The sequence below is a fragment of the Aythya ferina genome (assembly GCF_964211825.1).
Source record: "Aythya ferina genome assembly, chromosome: 3".
NCBI lineage: Eukaryota > Metazoa > Chordata > Aves > Anseriformes > Anatidae > Aythya > Aythya ferina.
The window spans coordinates 85,335,292-85,353,582 of NC_140298.1; the positions used below are offsets into that span (position 1 = coordinate 85,335,292).

Consider the following 18,291-nt stretch of genomic DNA (forward strand, 5'->3'; position numbering starts at 1 on the left):
TAAAAGAACTCACCTACTCATATATGCTTATATTTTTTTAACCTTTTTATGCGACTCATTATCTTGCTCAAAGGAAGAAGAGAAAGATACAAATATGCCAGGAACTTCCACTAGAAAAAGAAAGGTAAAATTGTACTCCTTTTTTTTTTTTTAATGATTTATAGTGCTGTAAATAATTCACAGTGCATTTGTAAACAAATGGATATAAAACTGAAAATGTTTTATTATTGTGTAATCACCTTTTGGAAAGTTTTGAACTTAGAGTGATTGAAGTGTTACTCTTCTGAGCTGTGCAATGTGAAAGCATTTCCGTACGTGCTGTTGCACATTACTAATTAATGAATTAGAATTTATATCCTGCAGGGTACCTTTTCCCTTTGATTTTGTAAAAACAGATAGTTTATTTAATAAATAACAGACCATACTGTCATTTCAGGATCATCAGCCGAAGCGGCGACTACGTAATAGAGCCCAGTCGTATGACATTCAGTCATGGAAGAAGCAGTGTCAGGAGCTGTTGAATCTCATTTTTCAGTGTGAAGACTCTGAACCATTTCGACAACCGGTGGATCTCCTTGAATATCCGGTGAGTGTTCTCAGACAGGAAAGCTGGTTGTAATACAGTCAGTCAGTTCTTTAATTGTGACCATTCTTTCAACTCACTTAATCGAAACTTCAGGCAGCATTATTCACAGAGCTATTCTGTCAGTTTTTGGTTGTCACTTGATGATAATATTCATTGTCTCTTTAAAGTAGTTTCAAAATAAATTGTACTTCTCTACTCACTTAAATAGTGTAGTAGCAAAATGTTTTATGTTAAGGGATGACTATGTTGTTGAGTAAACAGCATTTGCAATTGAGACACTTGTTTCTTTTTCTGAGTGAAAAATAGTCATATATCAATGGAATATGTTTGATTTCTTGTTGTGACAAATGTTGTCATGGCACATTTTTGGTTTTCATTTTGGACGTGTAGAAAATATGAGTAATTTTCATATCACAGTCATCGGGGCTGTTGGGGAAGAAGTGCCGACTGAAGCACTGTAGTGATATTTTGTTATTATATTAGCTGTAATAACAACTGAGTTTCTCCAATTTCACTTTCTGCCTGGGTGATTTCACTGGAGTTCAGATGTAACTACAGAATATTTTAACAAAAAGTCTTGCTGCCTTGGATCTCTTTTCTAGACTAGTTTTACCTTAAATAACAAAGCAAAGGTTTTCATAATTTTTTCTTTAAAATACCACTCTGAGGTGATTAGCTTGGGGGCAACTATTTGTCTGAGTTAGAAAAAAGAAAAGCTAATGTTTTGGAAGTTGATGGTAGGTCTGTGTTGATGCTCTGGCAAACCATTGGGCACCAAATTTTTTGAAGTAAGCTAAACTTCATGCTGTGGCTAGCTACAAGGAGCCACCTTTTGCAATTCAGATCCTCAGATGATCTGATAGAGAACACCTTACTAGGGTTTGGCATGAAACACTCTGCTCCCTAGTGCCTCTTTAACATTAAGAGGTACTTGCATAGGTTACATGTGTTCTGGTGGATTACCCCACCTTCTTGTCATATGGGTATTTGAGCTTCTTGTTATGTGTACATTCTCCTGTTTCTTCTCTAGCCTAGAAAAACTTCAGTGGTTGATTTGAACAAGGTCATATTTCAGCCTGTGGAGTTTTCATTATTTCAGTGTTACTTTCTTAAATTGTCAGCTCTCCATCTGGGAGACTGCTCAGGTTTCAGCAGAGATGCACCAAGACTGTCATCAGGTTCAAACATTCTAACTTCACGTTTTAAAGCTAGTATGTGAGAACAGTATTAGGTTTAGTACTGAGTTGTTAAACCATCCAGAGAGCTTGTAGTCATGTTTTTATATCCATTATCTCCATGAGAGTATGTCAGTACTTAACCCTTAGGAGCCAGAAATTTTTGAGCTCGATATATCCGGAAATCATTTTGCAAAATGAATTAAATCTTGTGTCATTTAACTTCTAAACTTGGTCCTTTTGAGTATGTTTGTGAGGAGTTGAGTTATGTATGAGTAGGAAGGAGCACATGTCTTCATTGGTCTTCCAGATGTATTTTCAAGGAGGACTGTTTGGTTTTAATAGATTTATCAAATGCTTCCAAATGAAAATAAGTCTTAAAAAAAAAATTGTAATAGGTTGTTTTGCTGTTTTTTAACAGGATTATAGAGATATCATTGACACTCCTATGGATTTTGCTACTGTTAGAGAAACACTGGAAGCTGGTAACTATGAGTCACCAATGGAGTTATGTAAAGATGTGAGGCTTATTTTCAGCAATTCCAAGGCCTATACACCAAGTAAAAGATCAAGGGTAAGACTTCATTTTTTGTCTGAAAGAATATTTATAGCTGGGAAGAAAAAAAAAAAAGGACAGAAAAACAGATAATGTAATTTATTACTTAAAAAAAAAAAAAGTTTTTCTCATCTTCAGACATGAATATTTCTGAGAAAGTATTACAACTTTGTATTTTAAAGGAGTGCATGCTGTTTAAATGTCTGAAATCTGATATTCTGCAAGCGTGTTTCAAGGTGGATCTAGTGGGAGGGCCACACTAAAGAGAAGATCTGTAGAAATGTGATTATGGGGAAGGTAACTGATATTTTGGGGAAGAAACCAGATTACCAATGTGCATGCAGATTCCCCCAAATTCTTCCACTTTCAAAGTTGCCTAAAACCGAAATATCACACAGAGTTGTGATAATGATATTCTACTCTGTTCACTACTATGTGGTGATACTGTAAAGAGGCACTTACCCAGTTCTATTTCTCAGAAATCTTATGTAAAACATGAGCCTACAAAGCCATTGTTGCTGAGCTGATACTGAAATGCCCTGCCAGTGGTAAAGTTCTTAATATTTTCTCTCACATTGACACGTAGGTGCAGTATCTGTTAGAGGTGAAAGGTACAAAATGTAGTTTTTGTTCAAGGCTACTTAGGCATGCCCAAAGCTACTTGGTAGCTTTTCTTCTCCTAATACGGTTTAGGTGTTAGACTAAAATCCTCACTAGCTTCTGTGCCTGGCTGTTTTAAACAGCAAATTAATCATCAGGACTTTATTGTCTTAAAAGGCATGGACAAAATGTCTTCGTAGGTGGCCTTAGCAAGTAGGTGGCACTGATCAGTTATTGATCTCTTTTCAGACAGTAATTGTTCCACTCAAGTCCCTTGTCTTTCATCACATATCAAAGTGTCATCACATCAAAGTGCGGGGATTTTGGGGTAGATCTAGATTTTTGTGTGTGTGTTTTTTCTTTCTCTCCTGAAAGCAAGATAGGAGAATGTTGGCCATAGTCTCAGCTCCAGTTTGGTTTAAATGACATTTTTTTTTTTTTTTTTTCTCTTGACTTGACTGGTTTAGAATTTTAGCTCTTTAGTTTAGATTATAGCTCTTCTCTCTTTTACTTAGAAGCATAAGTGGAATGTTCTGGTGTCAGGAATTTTAATATTTCAGAATCTACGTACGTCCATGCATAGGCTTGCAATACATTGTTGTTGAATGGTTATGTTTTTACTCTGATTCTTGTCATTTAGTGATATTTTTAGCACCTTACCTTACATCACTGATGCTTTTCTGGAAGAGTAATCCTAAACCTATCTGCTTTTTATTCTTGACACATCAGGCATATTGTTTTTGTCTAGTTTTTACAGATTTTCCTATAAAACTTCCTTGGCTGTCCTCTCCAGAAATGCATTCAGTTTCTGTCACTTTGACTGTTTAGGCTGGCACTCAGATAATTCCCTGTGTCTTTAGGTAGGCTACTGCTACAATATTGTCTTTGTGTTTCATGTTCCAAGACTGTGGTTTCCCTTCTTAATTTATCTACTCAATTCATTTATGAGTTTTTGTTTCCAGAATTAACAGCAACTGTGTGCCATTAGTTAGTTGTGATCTAAACTGAATTTGACTGGTTCTTTCTGTAAACTATCCAAGGCTGGAGGGGGAAAAAAAAAAAAAAAAAAAAAAAAAAAAGAAAAGAAAAGAAGTTTCTACATAATTCTAATTCATCAATTGTAGTTTTTGCAACCAACTAGTATCCACCACTAGTATCAATTCATCCATAAGAGAAATAAAGTGATGTTCAAATACAGGATATATGGGTGCAGCATAATGCAGAAGATTGGATTTCTTAACCCTCAGTATGACAAAGTAAATTCCTGTAAGGGTCTCTCTGTTTCCGCAGAACTAGAAAGGAACACGTTCTGGAAGGGCAGTTGGAAAGTGACAGCTGGAAACATGTCACTTCTGATTTTTCATTCTGCTTGTGTGTACGATCTTCAGTCATAGTACACTTTTTCCAACCGTGAAAACACTTAATGCAAACCTTTGCATGGATTAGTGTAAATTTGTTGTGAGAAACTGTAAATTTCCTTAAAACTTTTCCATATTAACCAGTATCCATTTCTAGCTATTGCTCAACTGTAAATAAGTAAGATGATAGATGATGCTTTAGAAGACTGGAAAACTTTCTCATTTCCTGGTATTTCTTTTTTTAGATCTACAGCATGAGTTTGCGCCTTTCCGCTTTCTTTGAAGAACACATAAGTTCTATTTTATCGGATTATAAATCTGCCCTGCGTTTTCATAAAAGAAATACGATAAAGAAACGAAGGAAAAAAAGAAGTAGAAGCAGCTCAGTTTCCAGTAGTGTTGCATCCAGGTACATTCATTTTTTACAGTATTCATGAAATGCTGCGCAAGTTTGACATTCCTAAATAGCAGAACTGAGCGTGGTGGTTTTTTAATACTTCCTTTTACTATTCCCTGTATAGCTTTGAAATGCAAGTCCCTGTGGTGTGGAAGATTTTTAAACTTTAACTAGAGCTGTCCTAGTGTAAGTGCTTAACATTCAAATAACTGCTAACCGTGTACAGGAAATCTCAGCCTTCAGCCCCATTAGGATAGTGATGGCATCATGCTCTGTCATATAAATATAGCATTTTTTATGGCCCTTCACTGAAAATTCACTTTTCAGAAGCTCACAACCGCATGAATTTCAACAGAAAATGTCATATTTTTAACTTACTTCATACAGAGATGGTCATTTTTCTTCCACAGTCTCAGACACTAGCACTAAATTTTATTTATTCCTGTAACATATGAAAGTGGTCATCCAGGTTTCAAATTGTTGCTCCTTTTGCAGCCCTGAAAGGAAGAGGAGATTAATAAAACCTCAAGTGAAGGCAGAAACTTCTGCCTCCTCGTCATCTTCTGCACCTGCACGATCAACAGCACTGAGACATGCCCCACCTCAGATGAATGGAAAAGCAGCTGAAACCTCTTCACTTGTGCGGACTAGAAGCAATAGGGGTACAACAGATGCAGCTGCTACGGAGCAACCATCTACTTCTTCAGGGGCAAAGCCTTTAACAATAAAGCCTTTAATTACAAAACCTAATACTACTGCAGGGACAGGAAAGTCAGGTAAGTTGATTTTGGGGGTTGTTCGTTTCTTTTCTTTTTTCTTTCTCCTTCACAAACAATGTTTTTAAATATAAACTTCACATTTTTTAAAAATCAAATGTATTTGTCTCAGATAAGACTGGGTGCTGTTTTCAAGCTGCTCGGCCTTGAGGTTTGTCAGAAGAAAGGTTAAGCTATGTTATTTAATGCAGGAATCTTTCACTTCCAGATCACTGATTCAAGTTGCTTGCTTGTAGAAGAACATGAGTGATTTTCATTTTAGCCAGATAAGATTGGGCATGGTATAAAGTACTTCTAAAAATGCACATTTTCTTTTTTTCTTCTAGTACTGGAGAATTCAACCAAACATTCCAAGAACCAGAATATTTTACCAATCCCTAGCCAATCTGATAACAGTCATAACACTAGGAATAATTCCACAAAAGAAAATCCTGAGAAAGAGAAGCAAATCAAACGCAAAGTAAAATCCTCCACTGTTAATCAACAAGGTCAAGGTATGGAGTTTTTTGGTAATATTTACCCCCACACACACCTTGGTATTGACGTAGTAGTTCTAGTGGCACCTTAGACTTGATATTTTGGGGGTGGAGCATTTAATATGTACTGTGATGATCTTGCAGAAAAAGTCTAATGGAATAATTATTAACCAGTCATGGTTAGTTTCCTTTTTGACAATTAGCCAAGTAGTTGATGGTTTTGGCTATTCTCGACACGATTTGCACGGTGTGATAAGTGTTGTGTAGCCAATTTTGATATGTTAAATTATCTTTACCTTCTTTTAAATTATTACAAGGGTAATACTTTCAATGTATTACAACTAGCTTATGAGTTCTAAAACCTCAAAGCAGACTTTTGCAGGGTCACACTTGAAACCCTGTGGGTTTTACCTGCCTTTGTTTGTTTAGGTTACATTTGGCTCATTAACATTGTGTGATGTCACTCCCCACAACCATGAGCATAAATATGGGAGCGTTCCAGCTGCATTTTTTCTTTCATTTTGTGTCACAGCAAGATAGAACTGTGTAGTGTTTGCTCTTTCTGTTGAACATATTTGTATGGGTTCATTGGACTCAGTTTCATGTAATCTTCTGACTGAACTTGCTTGGTCTTTTGATGTCTGAATATGTTCAAACTCAAGGTTTCTGTGGAGACTGAAATTAGATCTCCCAGACATAAAAGCTCTCCTGCTTATGAAGGAGCTTTGAACTGTTACAAAGTTGTTATGAAGAGCTAGATCCTCTGAGTATTTTTATTTTCTGGAGATGGAGAAATGGTAGTCTGCAAATTGGGCCCCACCTAATTAATCTTGTTACTACCTGTAGCCCTCTTCTCCCTGAGGATTTCTTCTTTCTTACTCTTCCATGCTTCTGAACAAGCAACTCGTGGTCTGATCAGTTAAATTCTCTGTCCATTCCTTGCCAGCTTTCTCACAAAGGTCTCAGTTGTTACTGTACGGCATGGCAGAATACGTACCCATCCTGTGACCGGAGGATCGGTAATGTCACAGAGATGGATTTGGTTTACCTGATCCTCTCTCCTGCACGACCACTCCTGAAAGTGGAGCCTTGTGCTGTTAGTAGACTTATGGGGCACACTTAATCACAGCAGGACCACAGTGTGCATAGACACTCAATCAAAGAAATGGTTGCAGCACCATGCTGGCTATGAGTCATATTTTATTTAGGCAAGGGCGGTGTTACCAGAACACCTCCATACGAGGTCCTGTGGCATGCCCCACTGAGAAAGTTCAGTAACACTCGGCTAAGAAAACCTCATAGCTCATATGAGTCTCCAAGCAAACAACTTCTGATGTTTGTCTGATCATATAAGAAATTTTGTGCAGATTGCATCCGTTCTTTTTTGAAGTCTTCGTAATTTTTACCCTTGCCCTCACTTATTTTTGAAATAGCCCTGGTCTAATGAATTCATTGTAAAGGATGCTGCCTTGGGCTGAAAGAAGGTTTCTCATTTATCCAGAGATGACTTGCTGTGAAGCGTTGCTACTCCTTATGGCAGTGCTTCTTGAGAAACTTTGCTGTTGCAGATATCAAGTATGAGTTTTTGGACACGTGTTGCATCAGCCAAGAAAAAAAAACTTACCTGTTCCCTGTTCTGGCTTTTTGTTTTTTCCCCTTTGTCTCAAGCTACCTTGAGCTTATTAGCCCAGCTACAGTTAATCCTCATTGTGTACTAGGATGAAACTCTTGAGTTCTACTTTGTGTCTGTCTCTTGGGTTTGGACAGGTTGATTATATAATTGCTTTGAATCCATTCAGATATTTTACTAAGAGTTTTGTTAGGACAGCGTGAAAATGAATGTAAGTGCAAATCTTTTGCATGATCCATGCTCTGATTTTTCTTACAGCGGAATGCAAGAACAACGCTTTGGCATCGGGAAGCGTTCAGGTAAACGGACACGGAGGGCAGCCTTCAAAGCCTCCAGTTAAGAGAGGTCCTGGACGGAAACCGAAGGTGGAGACTAATAACAGTAGCTGTGAAGTGGTGCACAAGAAAAGAGGCAGAAAACCAAAAAAGCTACAACTTATTGAACAGCAGAAGGCTGCAGAGCAGAATACAGTCCAGACCACAAGGGATATACCAGAAGAAGCCTCCGCTTCCACTGCTTGCAATTCTCTTTCTGAAAATAATATGAAGGAAGACTTGTTACAAAAAAAAGGCCGTGGGGGTAGAAAGCCAAAAAGAAAGATAAAGACGCATCAGCCGGGCTCGGACCTTTTAGTTCCTGCAAACGTTAAAATGCAAACAAGAAGCAGGAGGAAAAAGATAGATGAGCCTATGGAAGAAGGGTCTGAGGAGCTTAAAGATTCTGAACCTCACATGAGAACTAGAAACCAGGGTAGGAGGACAGCCTTTTACAATGAAGATGACTCTGAGGAAGAGCAAAGGCAGCTATTGTTTGAAGACACCTCCTTAACTTTTGGAACGTCTAGCAGAGGCAGAGTCCGAAAGTTGACTGAAAAAGCAAAAGCTAATTTAATCGGTTGGTAACTTTTACCAAGGGTTTTACTTCAGAATGCTATGAAGCAGGTACAGTTAAGGAACAGCAGAACAGACTTCTGCTTCCCTGCTGCTATTATGGGTTAGAAGAATATGTTCTGAGTTGGGAGAAAAATTTAGCAAAAAATAAACTGAACGAACATTCTTTGAAAGAAATATATATTTTAAACTTTTGCTATTTATTGCCCTCCAAATAGGTTATGCATTTCAACAGTCATTTTGTTCATAGTTGAGAATAATTGAAGCAATTTCTGACTGACTTACAGAATCGAGAGCTACTCTACTCAAGTAGTGCGTAGTATCTCTACGTAATTAAAAAAGGTGACAGAACTTTTAATGCCACAAACTGAAAACAGAAGTCTATTTTTGACCAAGCAAGGTACACTTTGATTGTAAAGTCAAGTCGCTTAGGAAGGCAGATTTTGGCAAAAAGTGGCAGTAAATTTACTTACATTTCTATTAAATACAAATACAAGAATACCAAACTTTGCTAATCTGAAAATGCTTAATTTCAGTAGTGACGGAACATTCAACTGCAAAAGAAGCCTAGCAGGCTGTTGGTTTATCCAAGTTCTGCCAAACATAGCAAAAATGTAATCACAAATATATATATATCCACATTGGAAAAAGTTTGACTAATGTCTAATTTTTCAGACCTTGATTCTTGTATCAATCACTAAATCTCTGTTTATTGTGCCAAAGACTGAGAATCAGTGCAGTGGAAAGCCTTTTTTTTCTTTTTGAGTGTCAGTACAGCATACGATTTGCAGTGATCAAAGCTGTGTATTGTTTTAAATAGTACGTTGTTAACATTGTTCTGAAATGTATCCTTTTTGGTACTTTTGGTAGAAAATAATGCACTGGTGGGGTCCTTTGACAGAGATGTTTTAGACAAAATGTATAATTGGTTAAAGGATTCAAGGAACTTACAGGACAGGTATGGAATTATGATGTTTACTTTCTGATCCAGATTGATTGTTGTTTCTACAACTTTAGACATGCTTAAAAGGCTAAAATGACCTACAAAGAAGAGTGTATGTGTATATATTAATATATACATAAACACCTATAAAATATTTCCCAGGTAAATAAATTTTTTTCAGGATTTTTTAGATAGCACTAGAATTGAAAATAAATTTTAAAATGTCATACTTTATAGTTTAATTTTAAGGGGAAGATTGGTTATTTTCAATTATTAAGGTTAAAAAGGCCAAATCACTTTTTATGCAATCATGTTTTATACAGTGGTCTCATTGCACATTGCGTTTTTCTGCACTTTTTATGGTATATCACGCTGACATAAGTCAATATTCACCCTAAAGAAAAAATTCCATTTAATGATTGTGCCTTGTATTCTATTATTTCTTGCATCCTTAGTAAAATTAAGTTGTCTATTGTAAATGATAACTATATGACTTAGGGGAATGTATTGTTATATGTACTGCTATGGAAAAGAAAAGCAGTTATTTATTTGTTTATGGTACATTTAGTTATTTTATACCTTTACAAACAAACTTTAATACCATTTTCTATCACTTCAAAAAAAATATTGTCCAGTTTTAAGAAAAAAAATACGGAAGTAATCATATTTTCTGAAATCTGGTATGGTACAAAAATGTAACCAAAATTTTCTGCTTATACATTATTTTGGAACTTTGGGTAGTGTTACAGATTTTTGTGTGACCCTAACTTAGCTGAAGAAATAAACCTGAAATGAAACCTCAATTCTGTACACCCTTACTTTACAACGATTGTTTTTTCTTTTTTCCTTTTTTTTTCCTTAACAAACAACATCTGCAATATCTGGGAGGGCATACAGAATTAAGACCTTAAATTTGCACAGATTCTGTATACTTATTTGGGACTGAATTCTTCACCCTTTATTTTCTGTTACAAAAAAAAAAAAATGTTTGAGCAAAGAACACTGATATCTGGCACCAAGAGGAACAGAAATATGCTATTGTGGATGGCAAACTGGTATCCACCGTACTTAGTTTTATGTAGTTCACTATGGATTTTGTTACAAAAAACGTCTAAAATATTTTCCAGATCCTCTTTGAATTGTTTTGGTTGTGAATTTGGGGAACAGGGATCAGTTTGCATTTCATTTGTTGGTGTATTTATTTATTTTTTTTAAACAAGTGTGTCTTTATTCAATTAAACTAGAATCACTGATGATGTGGTAAGGTAAAAAGCTATGGTTATACAGTTGCAATACAGCTTCATAATTCAAAGCTAATTGATTCTACCTGTTGATTTTGTCAGTTCTCACTGATGAAGGCAATCATTTGAAAATGTGTAATTTCCTGATGTTATCTGCGTTGTAATATATGAAATAGATTATATCTAAAATCCAACTTCTGTATTTACTCCCTTTGTAATAATGTTTTATACGGCATGTTTATGTATATATTTATATATCGGAAATACCTTGTACGTACGTTTTGGAAACTGAAGTAATACGCGTTCCCTTAAACACTAGGTAGAAAATTATACACCTTAATTTTACAAGACTAGAAGGCCTTACCTGCAGAACGTGGCTACTGCTTCCCACCCAGTAATACCGGTGACTTTAGCCAGTATTTTTTTAATTCATATTAGACACATTAATGGCTTTCCTTTTAAAATAAATTGTGCATCATTTAGATAGTTTTTAATAAAAGCGACACTAAAAATGAAATAAAATAAAATTGGAAGTTAATACCAGATTTATTTAAAAGTTTTATTTTTGTAATTTCGTTTCACTAGATCGCAAGCTTTATTTATGAGACTTTAGTCACCGTCAGACTGTGCATTTCGGTTGGGAAAAAATGTATCATTTGAGGTTGTGACATGCTGTATGGACACAGGAGCTTTTGATTACAAAGTTTTAAGTTTTTAAATGTGAGCAATAAACTATTGGTCAGTGTTCTGAAATAATTTAAGAACTGTAGCTATCTGCATGTTATGAAATGCCATCTCCGGTACCTAACAGCTAATTCACAAAATGGAGTATCAAAATCTCACGTGCTTGTTTCTCGTACCCATTGTAAATATTGCACAGGTTCATAGTCGTATACAAACGTCAAATGATCTTACTGATCTGGCAGCGACTAACACAGTTTTATTCATTAAATTCATTTATATTTGCCATAAATGTGAGGATACTGTTCTGATAATCTGCTGTATACTGGGAAACGTTAAAATTGGTATTTACCACTGAGTGGTATCTTAATAGCAGCGTGTTCTCTACCTACAGACGAGGAGGTAACTTCTGTTTCTGTGATACCAGTGTGCTTTAAATGTTTAACAGAAATCATTGTACTTGTGCCTATTTAACAGCTCTTCAGCCGTTTTGTTTCTGTTGTTAATGTGTTATCCAGGAAATGAACTTAAAATTTTACCACTATATTGATCATTATTGTCAATATTGAACTAGAGTTCATTGTCACTCGCAATGACAGCGAAACCTTACAGAGAAATGTCTTCCTCCAGTGATTAGACTGCTGTGATATATATTTACATATGTTTATTTGTACAGTGTCCAGGTTGTACATGTGATCAGTTTGTTGTTAGACTTGTAAGATTGAGTTGGTTGAGTTAAATATTACTATGGCTTAATATTTGTAAAACTATTAATTGATAAAGGACCCTGATGCAGCACGTAGGACATATTAATATCGATAAAAAATAAATTGTAGTGTAGAGACAAGTTATTCACTGTATTGCTGTACAAATATTTTTCAAGTACCAATTCCGATTCTTTTGCCTTACGAAAAAAAATTGCATACAACACAAGCAACAGTCTGTCCATTCGGTAACATCAGGCTTGTTACAATCTTTGCACCACCTTGGTATAAATCTTTTGCCCACCTTTGTTGGACCAAGGACCACAAGTAAATGCTTTAGCGTGTTAATTTGAATTGAGGCACATGTTAAATGGCTGGCTGGTTCTACAAAAGCAATAGGCTTACCTGGAGACCCTTTCACCCTGTACTTTAATAGTAGGTTGGAGGTTAGATGATTTCAAGCTCACTTTTCATTGACCTTTGCATTTAATTTGAAGCATACAAATCTTGCTGAGGTATTTTTAACATACTGCTGATCGATCAAGATACAGCCGTATCACAATAATTGCATTGTGTCCTGAGTCCTTATCTGACTAAAGTAGTGTATTTTGTCCGCATTATTTTTCATTTTTTATAACACAGTTGAGTATTTATTATGAAGACTTTTAATGCATCTCTGCAACAATGCTGTGAAGCAGAAGGTAGGGCTTTCAGACCTCACCTAGAAACAGCAAAAGCTCGTTTTCTGTTTACTAATTACTACATAGCTTCTTTTTTTCCCTGAAGTTCCTGTAACAGATTGGTTTCCAAGGGGACTTGGATACTCAACTGATAAAAGGGCTGTTAGTTTTCTGCTGTAAATTATTGTAAATAAGTGCTTGTTCATATGCAGAATAAACTGTACTACATTTTGTAAAATTGGCCAAAGCTGACAGTGTGTTTCCAATAACAAATCTGGTAATGACAGCGTCTGTACTTAACTGGTTTTGAATCAGGAACACAGCTTGTACACTTGCTACGACGTCTGGGGGAAATAACAGGTAGCCTTTAAACCGGAGCTAACCCCTAGGTGCTCTCGCATTTGTGCTAATTTTAATGTGGGAATTGGCCGTGTCATTTTGCAATGTGTTAGAGAAGGAAACACTCCAGGAAAGCTAGGTTGAAAGGCATCTTAAATTGCAGAAAAATGAGATTAGCGCTCCCCCTCCCCAACTGTAATGGCCGCAGGGCATTCTAGAGAGAAACCTTATATGCTGCAATAAAATAAAGGTGAATAAATTTAGCTTTTAGGGGTTAGATAGCAAGGCAAGTAGGCATTTGGATCCTTTTTTTAATGCAGATAAATACATCAGGAAATTCACTTCAAATACTGCAAGTAATGCATTTTAGGGAGGGAAGGTAGTGTTATGCTATCAATTTCCACCCTGGAAGAACAAAGAACAAGGTCATAAAAATTAGGAGGAGAAAGAAATAGAAGCACCTAGTGTGTGCCCATGCCTGTATGACGTACATGTACTATTTTTGTGCTTACAACTGCGTGTGTTGGTTTGCTGATAGACTGAGACCATACAGAAGTTACATTTTTGGACCATACTAAAACTGCAGAACTGTGGCGGACAACTGGATAATGATCATGAGTGTATTAAATTCTGTCATAATCCTTAAATATGTATAGAACGGAGCTCAACCTTAAGGAAATGACCTAGAAAGGTTAATTTTGGAACTGACACATTTTCAGATTAAAAAATTACACTTATTTTGTACAGAATTATGTAAAACACAAATCTGTTGTATGTAATGAGTAACAGTTTTGAAAACTATAATTCTTTAGCTTTATTGAGTTTTTTTTTTTTTTCTCCTCCTTCCAGAAATCTGGATTATCATGTTATAACCTGAAGTATCTCACCAGGATAACAGTGCCCTTTCTTTTTGTACATAAGGATTGGAAATTTCTTTACTGTTATGTGGACACTTTCTATGTTAGTTTTGATGCATAATACTTTGAATCCTTTTATACAAACTAGAATGTATGTGTAAGAATTACTGTCACTGCAATGTAGTAACTACAAACTTATTTTTAAATAAATAGAAAACATGTTTTTCTAAGTTGTCCAACAGTGTTTGTTTCTATCTAGTGACTTACTGTGTTTGGGGACAATTGTACGTGTTCTTCAAAACAGCCTAAAATCAGCTTGTTTTGATTCCTTGTGGAATCTGCTATTGCCTAGTGCATTACGTGGCAAGAGACAGAATTGCAGCCAAAGAAATCTGTGATAGAGATCAAAATTTGCTATTCTGTCAGGGTTTATTTTACTGAAAAAACACAGCTCTGGAGGCAATATAAAGGCAGTAGCACCTGGCACTGAAGACACGATGTTGCCCAGCCCTCTTAGCTCATTTTCGCGTGCGCAGCAGGGTAGCCCTCATCCTGCAGGAAGCCATCCCTGCTCAGGTGACAGCTGTTTGTACCAGAGCTACCTCCAGTATGGGTGGAAATCTGCTTCTCGACAGCTCTAGAAGAAGCTAAACCAACTAGGCAGAGAGAAGGCCCCTGCCTCCCTGCACGCAGAGTTCGGGGCTGCAGCCTGGCTGCCCCGAATGGGTGGTGCACAGAAAGCTCCATAAAGGATGTTGTCTGAAAGTAGCAGGGTTTTGTTCATTTATATCTGCATTGTTTCCGCTAAATAGGTATACAAAATAATAAATAGGTATACAAAAGAAATGTTTGGTATCTCAAATGCTGCACCGTGTAGGTCATGTTTAATGTCACCTTTTACTTGCTTTAGCAGATAATTTTTCCCTCCTTATACATTACCTGAAATCCCAAGACAGTGGTAGAAGAAACCTTTTCTAGCCTAGCAGCTGCAGGTACGTGTGCTGCTGAGCAGTGGGACCAGATGGTCGTGGCGTAGTGCTGGGAACCCTGTAAGACTTGTGCATATCAGACTTGGCTGTGACGGAGTCTATGGCAAAAAGAAGAGTTGTTTTAGCATTGTTTAGAAAAAAATCTGTTCCCTCAAGTACCTGTGTGAGTTGTAGTCACTGGCATGCTCTGCTTTGAGAGAACGAGTTATGAAAATGCAATGTTATTTCCCTTTTGTGTGTACATGGAGTACGGGAGGTGGTGTTTCTATTTTATACACATCTCCAGTATTACTACGTTCAAGTAGTGGTGTGCTTTCCATAGCTAAGCCACCCTGGGTCCAGGATTTTAGCGTTAGGCCTGGTTTTAGTGTTGTTACCGTTCATGTCTCTGAGTAGTTAATGACTTTGGTTGGTTGGTTCTTCTAGGGGATGAACACGGGGTAATTTTATAGGAAGTTTTTGGTCTTTTTTCTGCGTAACTTTGTACAGAAGCTTTAAAATACCGTGATATCCCAGTTCTCTGTCCTCATGTGTCTGACAGATGAATTTTTAAAGGCTACCGTAGTTACTCCAAGTAGAAATCAAGATTTTGTTTAGGATTATCACACGTTGCGAAACGGTGGAGTCTGGCAGCTAGAGTATGCTGACTTCCCAAGTACTAAGGCTTCATTACCTCATTAAAACCATGTACTCCTGTTGGATCGTAATGCTCATTACATGAAGGAAATCAAGCGCTAGCCTTGAAGGTGGCCATTTTGTTTCCAAAGCGAAAAGTTCTTGTATGAAAACCCTTGCTTTTTCCTGCCCTGGCAATCAATATGCACTTTAGAAAAGCGTGTGTTTGTCATTTTTTCCCAAAGACAAATAAGCAAAGTGTAACGGCTATAAAAATTGATTAATGTTTCTATTTGAAGCATATGTGGAAATAAAGCCAGTGCCAGAAAACTAAATACCGCAAGCAATGTAGAAGGTGACTGGAATTTAAATAGCTGATAGTTGACTCATTGTTCATAAAATTAGCACGCAGAATGTAATTTTTATGGGTTTTGCTAATGTGGACAGGAAGCTCAAAGCCCAACACTCAGGCTGTTTTTCTAGCTCAGAGGAACCTTGCATGCCAGATCTCCGCACAACAGGCTTAATTTATTTTGACAGAAGTGTAGTAAGGGTTTATGAATCCTCTCTCGTGCTTTGAAATCTTTGTGTTAGCTGAAGGGAAGACGGGATGGAGAATTCTGGAGTGCTGTTTCTAATCTGATAACAAGCGTACAAATTTCCTTCATGCTTCTTTTTCTCCTTTCAGAAATGGGGAGGTTTTACCCAAACTTGGTCCTATCTGATGTACTTATCTTTTAGGTACATCAATGAAAAAGAGAGGGAGAGAAAGAGGAAACAAAAGCCGAGGCAGGTAATCAATTCAATCAGCGTCGCATTTCTGCAGAGGCATGTTTGAAACCTGAAGATACCAGGTTCAAAGTAAATATTGGCATTCATGGTGCCATGCAGCCTTATCTGTTAACATGCAATTTGTTTCAGGTCTCTGATTTTGTGTTTGAACAAGGATGTTTGAAACAAGAAAGACTGTAACTTTAAATGTAAAGCTAGTTCAGAAAATGGCTAAAACTCTAGAAAGGATTACTTGATTTACATCTCACAGTAGGGGAATCTGGTGTGGTTATTTTTTCCCCCACATTATAAACCCTAATTCAAAATCTGAATTCTCATTATTATGAAGGGGATTGGGGCAAGCTGCCACGAACGGCTAAAAATGGGAATACAGCTGTCAGAAACTTCCCATTCGCCAAGGTTTTATGTTAATGACACTTACAGAACGAAATTACTCAGAGGTGGTTTTTTTATCTTGCGATCGTGCCAGCAACTTTCACTGCACTGCATAATTTTACCCAACCAAAGCCTTAACATGGAGATCAGGGAGCACTTGACGTACGACTGCTGTCCTTCACGGGCATCAGATAACTCCTCATGCACAAGTACATAGGGAAGGATTAAAACTCTAGTACTTGGAATTTTTATTCTGTTTAATGGTTGTAAAGGGTTTGAGGTTGGAAAATGTGCATTAATATTAAAGTCTCCTGATAACTAAAGCTGTAAGGGAAATGAGAGGTTCAATTATTTAAGAAAATAATTAGAAAATTCATATAAGCTTTCTCTTAAGAAACTGTCCTATGGACAAGGTTTTCTTCTTACATGCTGATTTATCAAACCATGGTTTTCTTCTTTGGAAGTGTTCCAAGAAAATGCTTCAGTCTGTGCAGCAGTGTCTGGCTTTTTTACAAAACTTAAGTTTGTATATAAATTCTTGTGAGCTTTGGTCCTTATTTTTGCACTTGTTTTGGTGCCCCGACTCCTTGCTAAGCATCCTCTTCCTCTCTCAGAGGATTGTTACTGCCAGGGAAGACTCAAGGGCACCTGGATGGCAGAAGTACAGTTTGCTGAGGAACTCCCTCACCCAGGCTTCACAGGTTGGTGGAGAATTCCAGTTTCTGTGCCTGTAATTAGATTGCACCAGGTTTATGGAGAACCCAGTCTTCAACAAAGAGGCTGTTTTGAACTTCTCAGGACACAAAGCAACCTCCCTAGCTCTCTACATCTTGGAGATGAAAAGCTGTTGTTCCACACAGCTTTGTGAAACTCCGCCTATCTCAACAAGTGAGAGACGTTTGGTATGGTTGTAGATCTGCAAGTTCCTGCTTCTTCATGTAGAAAAAGAATGGTGGAAACCCAGAGATCTTATGTGTGCAAGAAAATTTCTGCAAAGAAATAGCTTTCTACACCTGGGATCTTCCCCCAGCGCAGACTGGGATCACCCCAAGTGGATGGTAGCTCTTGTGTCTTTCTCCCTGCCCTCCACAGCTGTTTGAAACATCAAAAAAATAACTCTGCTTTCTTGGACCCAAGTCAATGACTGTTTCCAGGAACCCAATTAAATGAAACCCAAATGTGCTGTTGGGCACAATCTTTCTTGCGATTGTTTCTTAAGCCCACTTGAAGAGCCTGCTTTGGCAGGGGCTGCGACTGCCCTTGCTTGTAGGGACCTTCCATCTCCACTTTTGTCACCTTCCACGGATGAACAAGGATATGGTTCGAGCCTGCTCGTGCTGCTGGAGCTCTGACCGCTGACTCTGCCCTCTCCTGCCAGGGCGTGCCCCCATTTTGGGGAGAGGAGAGGAGCCTGTTCAATGAGCCACAAAATGGCGGCATCTGCCGTCCTGTGCACATGTGTCAGGTTGGACCTGCGTGAAACCCAGCTGCACCAAACTTTAATGTTCTTCGTGGAGATGGTGACAGTGAAAGCCCTGGGCTTGGAAAAGGATGTCTGGCATTTGTTGCTGGGAAGATCTTCTGATACACACCGTGCTGCACAGGCTGCTCCACGGCTCCAGGGAAAGAAA

At 37.4% G+C, this 18,291-nt stretch overlaps 1 protein-coding gene across 1 annotated transcript in view; it reads left to right on the top strand.

The window, feature by feature from the left end:
• Positions 1–14,119, top strand: part of PHIP (PHIP subunit of CUL4-Ring ligase complex) — a 112,223-nt gene extending 98,104 nt beyond the window's left edge. The window contains exons 34-40 of the mRNA XM_084514881.1: positions 74–124; positions 437–586; positions 2,183–2,335; positions 4,521–4,684; positions 5,168–5,448; positions 5,775–5,942; positions 7,813–14,119. Of these exons, the coding sequence (XP_084371007.1) occupies positions 74–124; positions 437–586; positions 2,183–2,335; positions 4,521–4,684; positions 5,168–5,448; positions 5,775–5,942; positions 7,813–8,456 (1,611 nt within the window). The 3' untranslated portion in view covers positions 8,457–14,119. The remainder of the gene's footprint in view (positions 1–73; positions 125–436; positions 587–2,182; positions 2,336–4,520; positions 4,685–5,167; positions 5,449–5,774; positions 5,943–7,812) is intronic.
• Positions 14,120–18,291: the final 4,172 nt, after the last annotated feature.